The sequence below is a fragment of the Phyllostomus discolor genome, chromosome 8 (genome assembly GCF_004126475.2).
Source record: "Phyllostomus discolor isolate MPI-MPIP mPhyDis1 chromosome 8, mPhyDis1.pri.v3, whole genome shotgun sequence".
Taxonomy (NCBI): domain Eukaryota; kingdom Metazoa; phylum Chordata; class Mammalia; order Chiroptera; family Phyllostomidae; genus Phyllostomus; species Phyllostomus discolor.
In genome coordinates, this window is record NC_040910.2 from 49,215,733 (window position 1) to 49,234,690 (window position 18,958).

The window sequence follows — 18,958 nt, forward strand, 5'->3', positions numbered from 1 at the left end:
ATTTCTTAGAGAAATTAGCATTTGGCCTGAGGGATGAAACCCTGAGATACCCCCTCCCTCCATTTTTGCAATCCTCCAGGGCAAGAACATTCTCTCTACCCTGCAATCCTGGGGAGCTGGGCAGGGTGGCATAGGGGCCCTGGCAGAAGTAGCTGTCAGGCTGAGACTGCCTGCTCTGCGGGTGTAGGGGGCCCTGGCACACCCCAGGTTCTCTCCTAACAAGGGCCCTAGCTTAGTTTCCAGTGGTTGCCATAATAAATCACCACAAAATTTTGTGGCTTAAGTTTTGGAGTTTAGATGTTCAAAATTGTTCAAAGTCTGTGTGGGCCACTCCCTGCAGAGGCTCTCGGGGAGGGAGGGGCTGTAGTCAATAATATCGTGGCATCAGCATCGTCCCTCACAGCTCCAGCTGCTGTGAGCCCCAGGAGTTCTGCAGCTAGGGACTTGAGGCAGCACTCCAGCCTCACCTTCTAGGTCTCCTTTTCCCTCTCTCTCTGTCACTCTCTTTTTGTTTTAGATTTTATTTACTTTTGGAGAGAAGGGAATGGAGGGAGAAAGAGGAAAAGGAACATTGATACGTGATAGAAACCTCAAGCTCCCAAATGGGGACCTGGCCCACAACCCAGGCATGTGCCCTGACTGGGGATCGAACCAGCGACTGGTTCATAGGACAGGGCTCAATCCAGGGCTTCTTTTCCGTCTCTTAACAGATCACTTGTCCTTGAATTTAGGGCCCATCCTAAATCCAGGATGATCACATCTCAAGATTCTTACCTTAATTACATCTGCAAAGACCCTTTTCCATAGAACATCACATTCATAGGTTCTGTGTGGATGTGTCTTTTGGAAGCCACCATTCAGCTCCCTGCAGATGACTTCCTCGTGACCAACCTCAAACCTCTGCCACCTGCAGTGACACGCTCTTACAGGTCTGCACCAGTTTGTGTGCAGACTTTGTTTCTGACTGTTTCCACCCCACTAAGGCCCTGGATGAGCCGTCTGTACTGAGTTACCAGGGCAGGTCCTGCATCAGGTCCAGTGGGCTCCAGGAGCAGCCCCGGGGTCTGAGCCCGTGAGTACTTACCTTCCTAGGGAACTTGGAGCAGGAGTTGGGGGAGGGAGCCCAGCCACAGGCTCCTCACCCACTGCAGGTACACAAAGGGCTGGCTCCTTCCTCAGGAAGGTTCTACAGAATGTGTTCACATTCATCGTGCTCACAAGCTGCAGCACCATCTGCGCCTAGACGCAAGGATGATCCCCAGGGCCTCGAGCGTTGAGGTGGTGTGAGCCACAGCTGGAGGTGCTAGAGTGGGGGTGATGCAGTCTCAGTGCGTCCCACAGGCCAACACCCCAGCGGTTGCCTTGAAAACACTGCTGAGGCCTGGTTTATGTTTGTGAACAGCTTCAGATTTACAGAAAAATTACACAACACATAACACAGGCCCTACACCCCACACACGCAGCTTCTTCCCTTTTAACATCTTACCTTAGTATGGTACGTAGATCAAAACTAATGAACAAGTTGTGAATCTAAAAAAAAGGGCCAAAATGAAAGGCAACAAGCATGTATTTAAGATCAAAAGGAATAGCCATTAGGAAAGCACTGATTCAGGCAGAAACGCAAATCGTGTTCCAATTAGGAGACAAGGCAACGGGCATCGATGAGAAAGGAAGGGGAGCGGTGACATCAATAGCAGGAATGCATTTCTACTGGTGCAGATAAGCTAACATAGTGACACTAATTATAAACAATGTTTTAAATTTTTAGTCCAGCTGGCTTTGTTGGTATCCTTGCAAACAGTTGTCTGGCACACAGTGTTCTTCTGAGGGCTGTTTTGCCCTGTGTCAACATTCCAAAGGTTTGAGGCATAAGACATGCACGGCAGTTCTCTGGGGTGGCAGCTCCAGGTCCATTTTAAAGTGGCTCTGTTTGTATTTTTTCCAAAATGCCGATGCATTACTGTTAACTAAAGTCCGTAATTTATTCACATGTTCTCTGTTTTCCCTAATGTCCCTTTTCTGTCCCAGGAGCTCATACAATATTTAGGCATCATGGCTCCTTAATGTGCTATAGGGTCCTCTGGGCTGAGACAATTTCTCAGACTTCCTTGGTTGGTGACATTGACATTGTTGAAGCTGGTGGGGTGTTTTGTAGGGCGCCCTCAGTTGGAATGTGTGTGGTGTTTTTCTTACGGCTGGACTGGGGCGACGGGGTGGGGGGAACCACAGACGTGAAGGGCTCTTCTCATCACACAGACACCAGGGCACATGCCGTCAACATGGCTCTTCACTGTGATGTTGGCCTTGACCCCCTGACTGAGGCGGTGTCTGTCAGGTTCTCTGTAAAGCTGCCCTCTTCCCTCTTTCCTGTCCCTTTGGGAGGAAGTCACTACTTACACACCTAAGGGTGGGAAGTCCTGCTCCCTTTCCTTGAGGGTGCAGAATAGGCACAAATTATTTGGGATTCTTCTGATGGGATAGTTGTCTCCCTATTTATTTATTCAATCATTCATTCAATCCTTCATTTATACTAGTGTGGACTCGTGGGGATATTTTATTCTTTGGATTGTAACCCAGAACTGCTCTGTTGGTTCTGTTGCTCAGATTGTTCCCGAGTTGGCCACTGGGAAGTCTCTGACTCACCTCTGTTCCCACGCACTGTAATCACACCCCCTGGGTGTTGGTTTCTCCTGGGCACTCTAGGTGGCTCTGGGCCTGTCCCTGTGTTTCCTGCTCCATTCTGAAAGCAGCTGGGTCTGCTTCCTTCCAGAGCCTGTTTTGAGTAGGAAACAATGGCAGAGGGTCAGTGAAGTAGAATCCCACTTGTGCTTTCTAGAACCTTCCACACTGGCACTGGAGTAGAGTGCCTGGCAGGACCCAGAGGCAAGAGGGACTTCCCCGGCCTGCTCAGGGCACATCTGCGTCATTTGCATCATTATACAGGAAAATGTATTGATTCATTGGATCATTTTAAAGCATAGGAACCGAGACCTCAAAGGACACTGGTGCATGGTAGCCTCTTGGTGTCACCTGTCCTTTACCCTTTTGTCTTCTCGGTCCCCTCACTGCGGTTGGCTGAGCTTTGTGTGCGCTTCCACCCAGAGGATAAATGTAGGTTCCCAGCGAGGAATCCTCAAGCATTAGGGCCCTTTGCTATAAGCTCGGCCACAAAGAAGAGGCAGCCATACAGTAAGAAAAGATTCACTTTCTAAAATTGTTTCTGTGGACAGAGGCTCGGGTCTGAGCTGTCTGGAGCCCGGTGGGTGTTTGGCTGTCCCACTCCTCTGCCTCTCAGCCTTCCATGCCCTGCCTCCCGCTGTGTGACCTCCCCAGGAGCACTTGACTTCTCTGAGCCCACCTGCCCCATTGCAATGTGCGAGATTAAAATAGCAGATGACTCAGAGGCCTTTTGTGATGATCAAGTAGAAAGGCTTTTGTAAATGACTATGCCATCAGTGGAGAGGACTGTGGCATCTGGATGCTGGTGCAGCATCTTTTCCCTGTAGGGAGACAGACACCAGGTTAGGAAAATCACACTCAGATGGTTCTGGTTTCAAGTGACCAGGGCGTGAGGCGGATGGGGGAGGCCCTTTCTCACCACGTCTCGTGTCCACCTCATTCCACAGGACCAAGTCTCCATTGTCCCCAGCAGCCTGGAATGGGTAATGGTGTGAAGGAAGGCGCGGTGCGATTGCAGGAGGATGCCGAGGCCATCCTGTCCCCACCCGTTTCTTCAAAGGCAAGTACCTGGCCTCCTCGTGTGTGTCCTCATGGGTCCCTCTTCTGTGCATATGCACCCATCACATATCAGCCCCCACACACACACACTGGTGGGGGGGGATGCTGACAGTCCCACTTGTGATGTGAATTCAGCCCCCTGAGCACTGGGCCAGAAGCCAAAGCCTTGCCCCAAACCAGCTGAGACATCAGAAGGTGCCCAGAAGCCCTGTTCTCGTTCAGATCTGTGCACACAAAAGATTCAGCCAACTCAGGGTCTGCCATGAGGATGGGCCACCCCAGCTCTGGGTGCAGCTCAGGTGCCTTCAAGCAGGTCTGAGAGTCCACCAGCTCAGAGGTTGGGGCAGTGCAGCAGAATATTCCCGACCTTCCTGACCTTTCCCAGATGGCCCTGCAAAGAGTCAGATGGCCCTGCAAAGAGTCAGGCAGGTGGGAGGACTGCTTCAGGGGCCAGTGGGTCGGGCCACCATCACCACACCATGTGGGGCAGTGAGGGTGAGCCTGCAGTAGATGTGCATGTCCCTCCCAGTTGCGTGAACTTCCCAGCAGAGCATGAGGGAGACATCCCCTCAGCTGGCCAGCAAGAGATCTGTCCATTTCCATCACATGCCTGGACACCCAGTGCACATCCTCCTCTGTGCTAGCCACCCACCTGACATCAGTCTTGGTCCTCTTGGCCAACCTGACATGGGAGCTCACCCTGGAAATCCTATTTCTTTGCTTAAGAAGCCCAGAGTCTTCTCGTGGAGCTCACGGCCAGGCCGTGATGGCCCCATTCTCTCCATCGGACCATCTGCCTCGCACTTCATTTGCAGGATCCCTCCATGCAGGACACAGGCACACTGACCACTTCATGATGCCCGTCCTGAGCTCTTCAAAGAATAAACTGCTGTGGGCAGTAAGAGCCTTCTATGCTGAGCCAGGAAGTGGATTCAGAGCGTCCCAGAGCCACCTTGAGAGCAGGGTTTAAGGACACATGTTCCAGACTCGCAGAGCTGGCCTTGGAGTTGTGAGAACCTCAGACTGTACTGGGAGTAACCCACTGAAAGAGGCGAAAAGGACACGCTGGCTTTGCCTCCGGTGCGGGCAGGCATGTGGGCTGCTGTGGGCTGTTCCCTTTGCTCACAGTGGGGGTGAGCATTGCTCACTGGTTCACAGAGAGGAAACTGAGCCAGGGAACTGGTGCTAGGAGTACCACTGATCCTTCTGACATCCACATCTCTCAAAACCAATGGGACCAACGAGCAGGACCTTGCTGTGTAACCCAGGAAAGGCTGGAGTCCCCAGTGATGCCCATGTCAAGCAAGGAGCAGGTGGAACCTCTGGTGAAGCTCTGCCTCAGAAACAGGAGGAAGAATGCCTCTCTAGAAGTTGTTCTTTTAGGGAGGGGTGGGCTAGGCAGGCGGAAGGCATGCTAGGGCATTAATGGGAAGGAGCTGGAGCCATGCAGGGTAGAGGCCAGGTTGCAGGGTACACATCCCTTGGGAGCAGCTGGGACACATGGGAGAGGATCTGGGAGTGGGGTGTCTCCTGGACCAGGAGACAGCACTCAGTGTGTCAGAGAGGACAAAGGGGAGGCCAGAGAGGCCATCCTTTGGTCACTGTAGTCAGAATCAGGCCAGGAGTGCAGACAGACTCAGGGCCCAGCCCCGCACCCCTGGGTCACCACTGAGCTGAGCAAACTTGGCGAAGGGTTGCCCTGAGCTAGCTGCCAGTTTTACCCCCAAATGCCTGGCAGCCTCCCCTGGCTGCACCCTCTCTGGTCTCAGCCTCGCCACTCCATCCTGATTGCCACAGGAGCCGCCTCTTCTCTGGTCACAGTGGAAATGGCCTGTTCACTGTGGGGGCTCTCCATGTCTCTTTGGGCAGAAGCCAGCCTCCTTGCGGAGCCGCTACCTGGACTGGTGACTGTGTGCCTTTGTCAGAGATTTAGTTCATGTCTTGCTCTCTCCGTAGACTGGTGGCCCCATGCAGGGCAAGGGGATCATAACTACCCCCACCCTATACTGCATGTCCCCAGGGCACCTGGTCTGCATGGGACTTCATGGATTCCTGGGATCACTGAATGACCTGACCCTTGCCATTCTCGCTCATTGTGGGCTGAGGCAAGATAGGGGCATCTCCAGTCTGGAATGTTCCAGGATGCTCCCTGTGGTTGCTTGTAAGAATCAGCTGGAGGAATGGAGACTCCAAACCGATGAGATGCTTAGGGTGCAGATGGACATGTGAGGGAAGGAAGGAAGCAAGGGAAGTGCTGGCCCCAAGACGGTTGTGGGAGCATGTGATATGGGTTGGCCACTGGCATCGTCACCCTTGCCTTGGCCAAATGGCCACAGACACTGGTTCCTGAAGTCCTGACACAGGCAGCATCCTCTTGTCCAACACCCCTGCCAGTCCCCCCACCACCACAAGGGTCCTCGAGACTTTGTCCCGAAACACTGCGATGCAAGGGTCCGGCACACCCGGGTGGGCAGGACCAAGGTTTGCAAGTGGACCGGGTCAGGGGTGACTCTTGTGTTTGGAGTTATTCTCATTGTGGGCTGCCCCTGGGAACGCAGGACCTCACTGGATGGTCCAGGCGGGGTACTGCTTCTCACGTGGGCGGTCCCTGTCATTTGGGAGGCTTTCAAAGTGTCCGAGGGCCACAGATTGTGTGGGGCCCAGTAGAGCCATGATACTCAAGCTGCTGGACACTTGTCAGCTCTGGACCAGGGTAGGGGGTGGTGGAGGGGCGAGGTGAGCGAGCCTCCCAGTGCCGACTCTGTGGAGCAGACCCTCCCTCCCTCCCTCTCTCACAACAGACCGTGTGTGTGTGTTTCTTGCAGAGTGATCACAGGCAAGTGCTCAGCTCCCTCTTGTCTGGGGCCCTGGCTGGCGCTCTTGCCAAAACGGCAGTAGCTCCCTTGGACCGAACCAAAATCATCTTCCAAGGTAAATGCTGTCTGTCCATCTGTGATAGAGATACAGCCAGGTGGTCACCCTCCTCCTCCACAGCACCCCCAAACTGTACTGCAAGTTGGTTTTTAAAGTGCTTCCTAAATCCACTTAGAAACCCTGTTGGCATCCTGGGGTGGCCATCACACCAGGCACCTCCCACCAGGAGTTTATTCTCACGCTTTCAGAGGCCAGCAGTCTGAACTCAAGGTGCTGGCAGGGTTGGATCCCCCTGGAGGTCAGGACGAGAGCTTTCCTGCCTTGTCCAGCTCTGGAGGCCCCAGGCATCCCTGGCTGTGGCTGTGTCACCCCAGTCTCTGCCTTCCCCTCTATGCCTGGGTCCTCTCCTCGTCTTCCAAGGATACCCGTTAGATGAGGGCTGACCCCACTCCAGTACAACCTCAGTTTAATTTTATGATATCTGCAAAGGCCCCGTTTCTGCCTAAGGCCAGTTGTGGGTACTGGAAGTGAAGACATGAATATGTCTTTTTGGGGAACACAGTTGAAGAAACCATCTCTCTCTGTCCTTGGGGTTAAGCAAGCCCAGAGTGCCCTGAAAATGAGGCCTTTCCATACTGCAGATGGCAGCCGGTCCCTGCTCCATGCCGGGCACGAGCATGGTCACCACCTGGGCCCCTCCCTCAGCTCTTTGGGAAGAGAAGACCTCCCCTGTTCCTTGAGCTGGCCCCTAGCTCTCTGTGCCTCAGTTTCCTTCTATACAACGAGGACAGTAACATCAACCCAAGGGCTGTGGGAAGGGCAGGCATGAGGCTGCGCCCCCCTGTGTTCGTTCCGTGTTTGTTCCCCCATGTTGGCTGCATCTTTACCTGGCAAACTTGAAGTGTAGCACCCTGCGGGGAGCTGCGTGTAACCCTAAAGGCAGTACAGGTGCACACACGTCTGCGCACACGCAAGTGCAGAGGTGTCCTGGGAACACAGCAGAAGCTCAGGAAGTGAGGAGGGAGAGGCTGTGAGACCAACACCCTCATGGCCTGTGTCTCTGGATCCTTGCGGCCACCGTGGCTCTGGCCCTTGGTGACAGTGCAGCCAGGCAGCTTGGGAGGGTGGGAGATGGTGGCTCATCCCCCTTCCTGGGGCCGAGTGGGCAAGCAGAGGGGCCAGGCACAGAGGGCAAGGAGTTTCCTGGGAGGGGAGTGACCCCGCTCAGGACACTGTTCACTCAGCTCTTTGGTGGGGCGGGCATTCTCAGGGGGCTGTGGTCACTGCCCAGCTCAGACCAGTTTCCTACAATGGGGTCACACAGACTTGGGGTGGGGGGGTCCCATCCTTCGCATCTAATGGTCTGTGTTGTGTGTGTGTGCCTTTGTATTTTTTCCAGTGTCTTCAAAAAGATTTTCTGCCAAGGTGAGCCACTAGGTCACCAACTCCTGGCTCTGGGGCTGGCAGCAGCTGCCCTGCTGGGCTGGCAGGTGTCCGTGGCGGCCCGGGTTTGGGAAGTTGGGAGAGGCTTTTCCCCTTTGGTCCTCCCCAGGCTGGTTCCCAGGAGCCCGGGCTACCGAGGCGTCCCCCTCAGCCCTGGCACTCCGAGCTCCGCCTGGATGAAGCCCACCCTGGGAACCGACAGGAGAGCACCTACCCTTGGGGCGGTGGTGAGGGGACTTGACGTTTTAAACCAATGTTTTCATGTTTGATTTATATTTGAACACAGAGCAAGTGTTACTTAATAAAGAAAAGAAGAATATTTTTCAAAGCTAGGCTACCAGACAGACATCAACTAGACACCCTTTGTGTGGGACTCTGAGCCTGCTTTGCAAACCTGGTCACTTTACAGTTCCCAGAACCGGGGACTGGGCATAGGCAGAGAATGTGGGGGGTGAGGTGGGGCTCCCAGACACAGGCTGGACAAAATAAGGCCAGGCGTTCATGGAGTGGGGAGGGGAAAGGGCAAGCAGAGTGGGAAAGAGGCAGGTGGAGGCTTTGACCTTGCCCCGCCCGCCCCCCCCCCTCCCCCCCATCTAGGAGGCCCTCCGGCTGCTCTACTTCACCTACCTCCACGAGGGCTTCCTCAGCCTGTGGCGTGGGAACTCGGCCACCATGGTGCGCGTGGTGCCCTACGCTGCCATCCAGTTCAGCGCACACGAAGAGTACAAGCGAGTCCTGGGCTGCTACTATGGCTTCCATGGAGAGTGAGCACATACACCCGCCTCCCAACTCTCTCAACTCTCTCCTGTCACCCTGCTCTCCTGTCTTTTTACATTATTTATTTATTTATTCTTAGAGGGGAAGGGAGGGAGAAAGAGAGGAGAGGAAGAGAAACATCAATTGGTCACCTCTTGCATCCTGACTGGGGACCTGGCCCACAGCCCAGGCATGTGCCTTGACTAGGCATCAAACTGGCAACCTTTCATTTGGCAGGATAGTGACCGACCAACTGAGCCGCACTAGTCAGGGCCTGCTCACCTGTCTTCTTTTCATGTGCTCACCATGTCTGAACCCAGGAGGGCTGCAAGGGAAAGTCCCTATCATTCACTGATTAAATTGTCCGAGAGACCCCACCAGCTCAGCTACCAGGAAGCCAACCCACCTGTCCTTGGTTCTACCACACTGAGACCTGTGGGCCTTGGGCTGGGCCTCCCTTCTTCGGGCCTTGAGGTCTCACCATCTCTCCTAACCCCTTTCCCCCTTTCAGAGCCCTGCCCCCTTGGCCTCGCCTCCTCGCAGGGGCACTCGCTGGAACCACAGCTGCTTCAATTACTTACCCCCTGGATCTGGTCCGAGCCCGCATGGCCGTGACCCCAAAGGAAATGTGAGTCCTACCATGGTGACCTTCACCAGCACTAGGGACTCTGTGGCCATTGGGGCCCACAGGTTGAATCCATCTGTCATGCCCCCAGGTTTGGGTCTGGGCCTCAGTGTCTAGCCTGAAAAGGAAGCTGTATTGTCAACCCCTGCCATGTGGACCCTGCCTGGTACAGCAGGGCAGACCAGGCAGGCTGTTCTGTAGCCGGTCCAAGAAGCTCTCTAAGCCAGGGTATCTGTTCTGCTTCCATCAAACTAGAGTCTTCATTTTGGATTGGTCATAGATGCGTTAAAAACACACAGAAACAATAGGCGAGAGCTGAACACCCAGATGATCCCAGTGGTGACGGCAGAGTATGGCCCTGGGCACCCATTTCCCCTCTAATGCCAAAGCTTTCCCAAGGCAGTTATGTTCCTTGAAGAAGGAACTCACCAGTGCCCACACCCCACCCACCCACGCCGCCCGAGGAGGAGGAGCAGAGAATTCGTGACTGAGGCTGGAGGCTGCTCCCTGGGCAGAGTCTGCCGCCTACCCACCGTCCCTCTCTCCTGGCAGGTACAGCAACATCTTTCAAGTCTTCATCCGCATCTCCCGGGAAGAGGGGCTGAAGACCCTCTACCATGGCTTCACGCCCACCGTGCTGGGGGTCATCCCCTACGCTGGGCTGAGCTTCTTCACATATGAGACACTCAAGAGCCTGCACAGAGGTGAGGAGAGGCAGGTAGCACCATGGGTCACGTGGACCTGGACACTAGCTCAGGGTCCAAATCAAGAGAAGACACATGACGTCACACCATGCCCGAGCAACCCAGACTCATGACCTTTAATGCTAAGTTTTAAGAGCAGCCTTGTAAAGTCCAGTGTGCTGTCCAGAGTGTTGGCAGCCCCCTGTGCAAGCACAGACACCTGCACAAAGCCCGCGGGGACCAAGGTGCAGTGGGAGTGCCCTCTTGTGTTTTGATAATTCTGAGGGATTTGAAAACTAGAGAGAGCACTGTAACCATCCCCCCCACCCCGCCTGCTTCCTCTCTGTGGTTACCAACACTTGGGCGCTTCTGCGTGGCAGGAGCAAGGCCTCATCTTGTTTCCTGGTTGTAAAAAGTAAAGAGCTGAGCCACCGCCCACACCTCTGGGTAGCACAGCTCTGCCTCCGCTGGTACTGAGTCCATCCTGTGGGAGGTCCGCTGGCCTATGGCTCCCCCTTTAGCCCTGGGTCGGCCTCCCCCCTCACCCCAAGGTAAGGGAGGGACATTTAGGCCGTTGGCAGATTTTGTTATCGGTGGACATGCAGGAGTGTCTCCTTGTGGGGAGTGTAAGACCCCATTTTTGGTTTTATTCTTTTGGGCACTGCTCTTGCCGTGGGGCCCTGTCCCCATGTTCACCTCAGGTGGTACTGTCAGGGCGCTTAATGGTTTTTTCCAAAGTGGCGAGTGAACGATGGGGTCTCCCTGATATTAATTCCTAGTTATAAATTTACAACACATGTTTGGAGAAATCCTGTTGGTAGGTTTCACATCCTCTGGGCCTTTGGTCCCAGGAGGTGGTGCTGGGTGTTTGGCATCCTGGGTTTGTTCTCAGGGGCCTGCACGGGGCGTGCTGGGGAGGGCGGGAGCGGCAGGGTGGTGGACGGTGTCTTCACTATCAGGGAACTAGAGTGATTCGATGGGAGCTCGTTCTGGGGCTTTGGACTTGGTTATATGATTCATTGTGCTTTACTGTCTTAAAAAAAAAAACAACAACATATTTTTCAACTTAAAAAACAAAATGACCAGAAGGTAAGGAAGCAGCTGAGTGGGAAGGTGCAGGGGCGACACAGTAGCAGTGTGTGTTGGTGCCGGGTGTGCCTGTGGGTGTGGGGTACGCTCCCGTGGCACCCTCACAGCACCCCCGTGGCCCTCCCCACAGAATACAGTGGCCACCGGCAGCCCTACCCCTTCGAGCGCATGATCTTCGGGGCCTGCGCGGGCATCATAGGGCAGTCGGCCTCGTATCCGCTGGACGTGGTGCGGAGGCGCATGCAGACAGCCGGCGTCACAGGCCACCCACGCACCTCCATCGCCTGCACTCTGGGTGCCATCGTGCGGGAGGAGGGCTTGGTGCGTGGCCTCTACAAGGGCCTGAGCATGAACTGGCTCAAGGGCCCCATCGCCGTGGGCATCAGCTTCACCACCTTTGACCTCATGCAGATCCTGCTGCGGCGCCTGCAGAGCTAGGGACTCACACTTGGTGGCTCTTGAGTCGGGGAGCCAAGCTCCAGCACACAGAGGACTGCTGACCCCTAATGTTTGGGAGACTGGGGAGTGAGGGAACCCTTGGCTCTGACCTAGAGCCACATGGGAGCGCCTTGTGGAAACAGGTGGGCCAGGGGGCCTGGGATCAGCGCCCATGGGTCCTCGAGGAAAGCCAGGGGCCCTTGAAGTGCAGTATTGGAATGAGTGAGCACCCCCCTTTCCTCTTCCCTCCTCCCTGTGGGGCTGGCCCTGCCTCCCAGAGTTGCCTCCCCAACACCCTGATGCCAGAGTGACCAGTGCCGCCTCCTGGCATTCTGTGCTCTTGGACATGCTCCTGGTTCTTGTGACCCTGTGCCCCCTGGGCCCAAAGCCAGACTCCTCCTGCCCATTGGCCCCGTCCGTGCTCAGAGCAGAGGAGCTGGAGAATGTGGGAGAGCCTGCCTTGCCTGTCCACGATGGGACCAGTCTCCTACTCAGCGTGGGCTACAAATGCAGCCTGTTGCCTGCCCCGCCCCGGCCTACCACTGTCTTGCCTTTATTTCCCCGGTGACATGACTCCCCACTTCCCAGAGCCTTCCTCTGCTGCAGAGCCTTCTCTGAGTGTTACCCTGATCCTCGCTCCACACCATGGTGGGCCCTGGGGCCAGTCTTCCCCTCTGTAGGATGCCCCACAGCTGCACCCACAGAGGCAGAGCCTCGGGCCCTGACCCTCAGCCCATAAGCACCCATGGGCTTCTGGGGGGACCTGTAGCATCTGGTACATCCTTGGCTCCCCATCTGAGCGGGTGCTTGGCCTGGTTATGGGGAAATTTAAGGACTATGGGGCTGTCTGATTTCCATGAATGGAATGAATGGTGGTGGCTGGCAGCTGCAATCTTCCCCAAATGAAAGCCCATGTCAGTGTGTGGCCTGTGGTAGGAAGCTCAGGAGATTCGAGGTACCATAGGACACCCCCAAGTATCTGGTCTAGCAGAGAAGTTCCTGGGCCCCCTCTGTGTCACAGGGACTCAGAAACACCCATTTCCTAATGATGTTTGGAGATTCTTGACTTTGGTTTTAAAATTTGGCCGACCCTGTGCCTAACCAGCCCAGTCTGGTGTCAGGACAAGGCTGGCCCAGCCTACAATGTGAGAAATGGTCTGTGTGCTTGCCTCACGTGCATTTCCAGTCGTGACTGTGACTTCTTCGTTCTGTTCCATGTCTGTTCTTGCCTTGGACCTGTGAGGTGCCTTTTCTTGCATGTGTTCGCTGGCCAGCCCTAGTATCATTCCCAGACTCTTGTCCCCAGGGGCCCAAGCAGCCTGTGATGCTGTCCTGTTGGGTGTCTAACCACTCCCAGTCTTGCCCAGTGCTCAGGAGAGGCAGGGGCACACCTCACAGGGAGACAGGATGGAGGCCCAAGGGCCCTGGGCCAGAGAGAGCATCAGGAACTGGGGTCCGCCCCAGGCGGGTGAGACCGGGTGGCTGGTTGGGCGGCACCCTCCTTTGAGCTGCAGGCTGGGCAGCAGCAGGAGGGCCCTCCAGGTCCTGCTGTCTCCCATGTGCCTCCCCAAGGTGGCTCCCAACCCCTGGGCCTCACTAGCGCCACCACCACTCTCCCAACCCCCACACAGGGCCTGGCTGGCACCCTCCATGGTCATACCCCTCCCCACCGGCTGCCTGTCCTGGTCTGGAGTTATTTTGATGCCATGAAGACACTTTGTTTATAAATAATGTTTATATATTTTAAAGATTTGTGCCAAGAGAGTATATTTAATAAAAATTAAAATGACTTTTCCTCCTGCCCATGTCTCTTTTCTTAGGCTCCACCAGGAACCAAAAACAGGGTTGAATTTATTTTGACAGATTTTTGAATAAAGTCGTGAATAAAACTTTTTAAAAATGCAATTGTTTGAATTTTTAATTCTACTATAGTTTTCTGGAACACGAAAACTGCATGAAAGCCTTTACCGAGTAAGCGGGTCTCCCAGGCCCTCCTGCAGGGTCGTCCCTGCTATCAGTTTATCGAGTGTCCTTCCAGAGACCTGTACGCACGCAGGACGGGGCCGTTGGTTGGTCAGGGTGGGCTGTGTCCTGCTCAGCAAGCACGGCCCCAAAGGCCTGAGGTTTCTCTCTCCCGCACCATCTGGCCTGTGCTGGGGGCTCTGCTCCGCAGCTGGGTGAGGCCTTGGGCACGAGTGCTGCTGTCTTCAGGTGCAGGAGGGTGAGGCCACAAAAGGTCTCCCAGTGGCCATGGCATTTCGGGCACGCTGTCCGAGGCAGAAGTGGGAGCCTCGTGTAGAGGTGGTGAGCAACGCGGTACTTACTTATTTACTGTTTAACCCATGTATTTACTTGTTCCTGGGCCAGCTTTTTGAGTTCAGAAATGATGCTGTGACTGCCACTCTGGCCCCTGCACACACCGGTGAGAATCTCCTAGGATGTGTCCTTGAAGGGCCAGCCAACTGTGATCGGTGGACTCGCCCCTCCAGGCACCGCCAGAGTGCTCCCCAGCCCAGCTGTGTAAACTTAGGTGCCAACAGGCATTGTGCAGGGTTCAGGCCACATCTTGACTGGCAGCCTGACTCCTTGCTTGGGGGTGCCAGTGGTACCTCCTTACTGTTTTAGTCACATCTTCCCGTGATCCCTCTCAAGGCCGGGCGTCTCTTCATGAGTGTTGGCCGTTTACTTCTCTCCTCTTAATTGTTCTGCACACTGCCGCCCACGACAGCAGGCCTAGTGGTTGAGGCAAGATGGTGTCGAGTGATGTGAACAGGAATCTTGCATTTTGTGTTTTTGTGCCCCAGCAAGTCAGCAATGGGTGTGACAGTGACACACTGGAGAGAAGTGGCTGCAGCTTCTTCATGCAAGAAGTGGCCCCCCAGTCCTCATGTGCGATGGGCCTTGTGCTGAGTCAAGGTTCTCAGACTTGTGTCTACCCTGGGGGCTCTTCTTGGGATGGGCAGCACGATGCGTGCTGCTGCTCTGGTTCGTGATGCAAAATGTCTAAAAATATGCTGTGGACCCTGGGAGGCAGGTGGAATCCTGGAGGGCAGTTGAGGGGAGGAAAGACCCCACTGGGGGTGCTGGGAAAAGCCCCAAGGCCTGGGAATTCCCCACAGGGTGAGTGTCAGGCAGCAGCCCTGAAATTGGCACTGGGGAGCCGAGAAGGGTGTTTGAGCAGATGCGGGAAGGGGGAGGCGGGAACTCGGGCAGGGGGCCAGGCTCGGGTCTGGATGCACGGTGTGTAGGCTGAGGTTCCAGAGGACTCTGGGTAAGGGGTTGGACCAAGAGCTACCCAGGCTCAGCCCTGGCATCTGCCTTCAACCTGGGAGACCAGACCCAGGCTCACGTCGCTAATTTGCAATTTGCTAGGAAAATTATTGCCTCTAGATGACTTCTGATAATCCTAGTGTTCCATTAAGATCATATTGTCTTTGCCTTGGTTGTGACTCTTCTGCCTTCTCAGCCTGTGTTGTTTTCCATGCTGTTGTGGGGGGCCCAGGTCCTGGCTATTTTATCTTCCAGACTGTCATGGACCAATGTCTCCCCAGCTCCCCAAATCCCTATGCTGAAACCTAACGCCAACATGGTGGTGTTAGGAAGTGCAGCTTGGGAAGGTGCTTAGGGGCAGACGGGGCAGGAGGGTGGGACCCTCACAATGGCATTGGTGCCCTTAAAAGAGTCACACCAAAGAGCTGGCTACTCTCTCCGTCTTCCACTGTATGAGAAGTGGCATCTACAGCCTAGAAGCAGGTCCTCTCCTGGCCATGCCAGTGCCCTGAGCTTGGACTTCCAGCCCCCAGAACAGTGAGAAGTCACTTTCCTTTACTGTCAGCCACCCAGGCTATGGCACTGTGTCACAGCAGTTAGAATGGATGAAGCCGCTGGCAAACTGGTCCTTCTCTGCCACGCCCTCTTCCAACCATGTTTTTTGACAAGGTTTGAACATGGAAAGGGAATTTAAGGAATCCATCTTCCTGGAAGAGAGTGTGGCATACAAAGGGGGGCATTAATTTTCCTGGGGATTGCTCTTAATAATTTCCTTGCTAATATTGATCATGGTCTTACTTTGTACCCTGATTGCCATAAGAACAGGCCATGAGAAGAAAAAGTCTCGAAGACAGTCAACGATTAACTTTGAGGGAAATTCTGAAGGGACAACTAGTTTTCCCTAGACTATTGAATCCTGCCAAAATTGTTTTAAACAAGGTGTTTATAAACTTGAGTAAGAAATTAGCCCCAGTTGTTCCCAAAAAAGAATTCATGAATCAGTTACAACAGGTTGAATTATTGGCAGACTCTCCCATGCCTGTTCCTTACCCATAGATACAAAGAGTCTTTAAAGAAAACAAGAAAAAAACTATATAGGCCCCTACCCACAGCCCAGAGATACCCCTGAGTAGCATATTAGATTATTGGCAAATTATGGTATCCCCCAAAAGGAGCTAAGTTTCCAGAGGGTTCCAGATCCCCCATTGCCTTATACAGGAGCATATAATGAGGGTGGCATTAGAATGGTCAATAAGGATGGGAGTCCAAGTGCCTTATAATAGTCTAAATTTCATGGAAAGGCTAGCTCGAAGCAGACCTCCCTGGTGTTCATTAACTAAGGAACAAAAAGTGTTTACTGTAGCTGAATTTCCTGTCTACCTCTCCTTACATGTTTGTTTTGGTGATCAAAAGGTGGTGGGATTGTTAGATACCTGTATCTCAGGTTTATTGATTTGCATAATTCCAATGAAGTTGTATAAAATAGTTTCTTGACCAGAGAATAAAATCCCCTCTAATGAAACAGCCCCTGAATGTCTAAAAGTTGTTGGAGTAACAGCCCCGCCTTTACCTTGAATAGGAATATATATCAAGTAGAATTAGACAGGCAAAGAAATAAGTTGGTTAACTGTTATAAATTAAGCACGTAGAAACAGTTACCAGGGAGTCAGAGTCCATGGTGCATAGAGAAATATTTTAGACAGAAAAGGTAAACAGCTAAGTTAGACATCACAAAGGCCTTATAATAAATTTCCTATAACCTCTATTCAATCTAGCGTATCCTTTTGCCCCATGACAAATTCTGAGAACTTTAATAAACAGTAAGACATTCAAATTCTGTATGTACAGCTATTTTTAATTGTCTAATTTATGGCTCTCCTGGTCAAAATAATCTTTGTTTAATATAATTGAATCTATGGGAATTTTCATATTTTTCCTGGTTACCTTTGTATTGATTTTTTTCTGCTTCACCTAACCACAAATGTCAATCACTGCTAAAAATGAAAGTATAAAAACCTGCTTGTACTTGCAATAAACGGAACAGAGCATCACTGTCCTCTGAGGCATGTTGTCATCTGTCTCCCATCGCCGACGCCTTACCCACCTTTCAGGAACCCCTGGACCTAGCTGCGGCCGGACTGCAGCACTTCTCTAAGTTGTGGCCCATATGGCTTTCCCCAGCTGTTCTAGAAGAGTCTGCATGGCAGGAAGTCTGGGTTTTTCCCTCAAGAGCTGGGCACCCTTCAAAGCCCTCATGCCCCCAAACTGAGGCAGCTCCTCAGGGAATAAAGGGTCTCAGGTAGGAATGGGGCCTTTCATAGGCCCCTCTCTGGCAGCTAGGCAGTCATTTGCAAAGGGAACAAGCAGTGTAGGCTGAGCAGGGTGGTGGCAGGGTGGATGTTTGGGTCACAGTGGTTTTTAAGATGTTGCTGGTTTCCAGGTTTCCCAATAGGCTGGGTATGAGGAGAAAGAGAAAGGTAACAGAAAAGATGGAGCTGATGTGACTGAGGGGTTGTAGGGGAAGGTCAAGAGCACTGGACGTGCTGGTGAAGCTGCCCAAGACGCTGAGGGCCACAGAAATGGAAGTGGGGTTTGCTGACAAATATGTAAGGATGGAGAGACAGGGAGAAGGGAGCGAGGAGCCTGCAGAGGGGAGTGAGGGGAGCGCAGTGGCAGCCAGGGAGGCGGGTGGTGATCAGGCAGGGACTAGTGGGGTGGGGATAGCGAGCAGAAGGCCAGAGGACTTGACAAAGTGAACTTGTTGCAGATGCATGTGGGCACACCCCAAGTCCCGTTTCAGTTTGTGGGGTCTTGTCTTTGTACTAGTTTTCTCCTTGGCTGTTTCTTGAGTTAAACATTTGATTTGTTTTGGGGGTTTGTTTTTTAAGTTTGCCTCCTTTTCTTCACCTGGTTTGGAAATTATATAGTCTGTTTCTTGTGATGTAGGTTTCTCAGCCTCGGTGCTACCGATGTCTGGGGTCAGGTTGTTCTGTGTTGGGGACCGTCCTGGGCACTGTGGGGTGTCGGGAAGCATCCTTGGCCTCTCTCCCTCCTGTCGTGACAATCAAGTGTCTCCAGATACTGAATAAGTGTCACTGAGTAGGACTGATACGTGGTAGTTGCTGTTGACGTGTCAACAAAAACTAAAATACTTACCTCTCCCTGAAAATGCAGGGTTTTTACCACCACCTTCAGGCTTCCCTATTTTTCTCTCACTGCGGTTCCACCGTATTTTTTCATTCTTAGCTTCTTTATTGTGTGTGCAAAATGTGCCACAAAGAGTCTGTAAATGTTTCTGCAGTTTGATGCACGACAGTGAGGGCTGTAACTGTCATTGGTTCTTCCTGCTGTGGCTGCCCCACGAGCGCTGCACCCACCCCATTGTGCCTGACGTCTGCGTCTGTCACTCCTTGTCTGTGGCGTGTCCCCCTTCCTGTGTCCCCAGACCGCATGGTATTGAGCTCCAAAGCAGTGAGCATGCACAGCTGTGGTGGGACAAGAGCGGGTCCAGGCAGCCTGTGGCACTGCTGCAGGAAGAACTGTGCTCAGTGGGCTCTGAGTCTCCCAGGTGTCAGCTGACAGGGAGTCCCTGGTGACTCCTAAAGTGCCAGGTAGTGCAGGTCCTGCACAGTTGGAAGATGACACTCGTCAGCTTTGATTCCTGGGCCACTAGATGTGGCCTGTTCCGTCCTTACTGGGAGCTGGCTTTGTTCCAGGCTTCTCAGACATCCCTCGGGACAGGGTTCTTGTCACTCAGCATAAGGCAGCAAAAGGCCCTGGAGCTTTTTGGCCCTGGTGAATCCCCTCTGCATTCCTCCATGGCATCACCCCACAAAGTGCCCGTCAGCATCCACTCAGGTCTCTCCTGACAGAGCGCTATTTTGGAGATTCTTCTTTGAGCCAAGTTTCTAATTTCCTCTTGATCAGTTCTTGTTGTGCTTATCTTTTAATAAAATCTCTTACTTCTTATTTTTTTTAAGGTTGTATTTTATTTACTTTTACAGGGAGGGGAAGGGAGGGAGAGAGGGAAAGAAAATCGAAC

The 18,958-nt window shown here is 53.3% G+C and overlaps 1 protein-coding gene across 3 annotated transcripts in view; it reads left to right on the forward strand.

Moving 5' to 3' along the window:
- Positions 1-13,446, forward strand: part of SLC25A42 (solute carrier family 25 member 42) — a 30,872-nt gene extending 17,426 nt beyond the window's left edge. For 2 of the 3 annotated variants that reach the window (XM_028520812.2, XM_036032625.1), the window contains exons 2-8: positions 3,627-3,739; positions 6,564-6,669; positions 8,012-8,037; positions 8,653-8,819; positions 9,323-9,439; positions 9,989-10,140; positions 11,339-13,446. In XM_028520812.2, coding sequence (XP_028376613.1) covers positions 3,659-3,739; positions 6,564-6,669; positions 8,012-8,037; positions 8,653-8,819; positions 9,323-9,439; positions 9,989-10,140; positions 11,339-11,646 — 957 coding nt within the window. In that variant the 5' untranslated portion in view covers positions 3,627-3,658 and the 3' untranslated portion in view covers positions 11,647-13,446. Of the gene's footprint in view, positions 1-3,626; positions 3,740-6,563; positions 6,670-8,011; positions 8,283-8,652; positions 8,820-9,322; positions 9,440-9,988; positions 10,141-11,338 lie in introns of all 3 variants that reach the window. The other variant, XM_028520813.2, reaches the window with a different exon arrangement.
- The last annotated feature ends 5,512 nt before the right edge of the window (positions 13,447-18,958 follow it).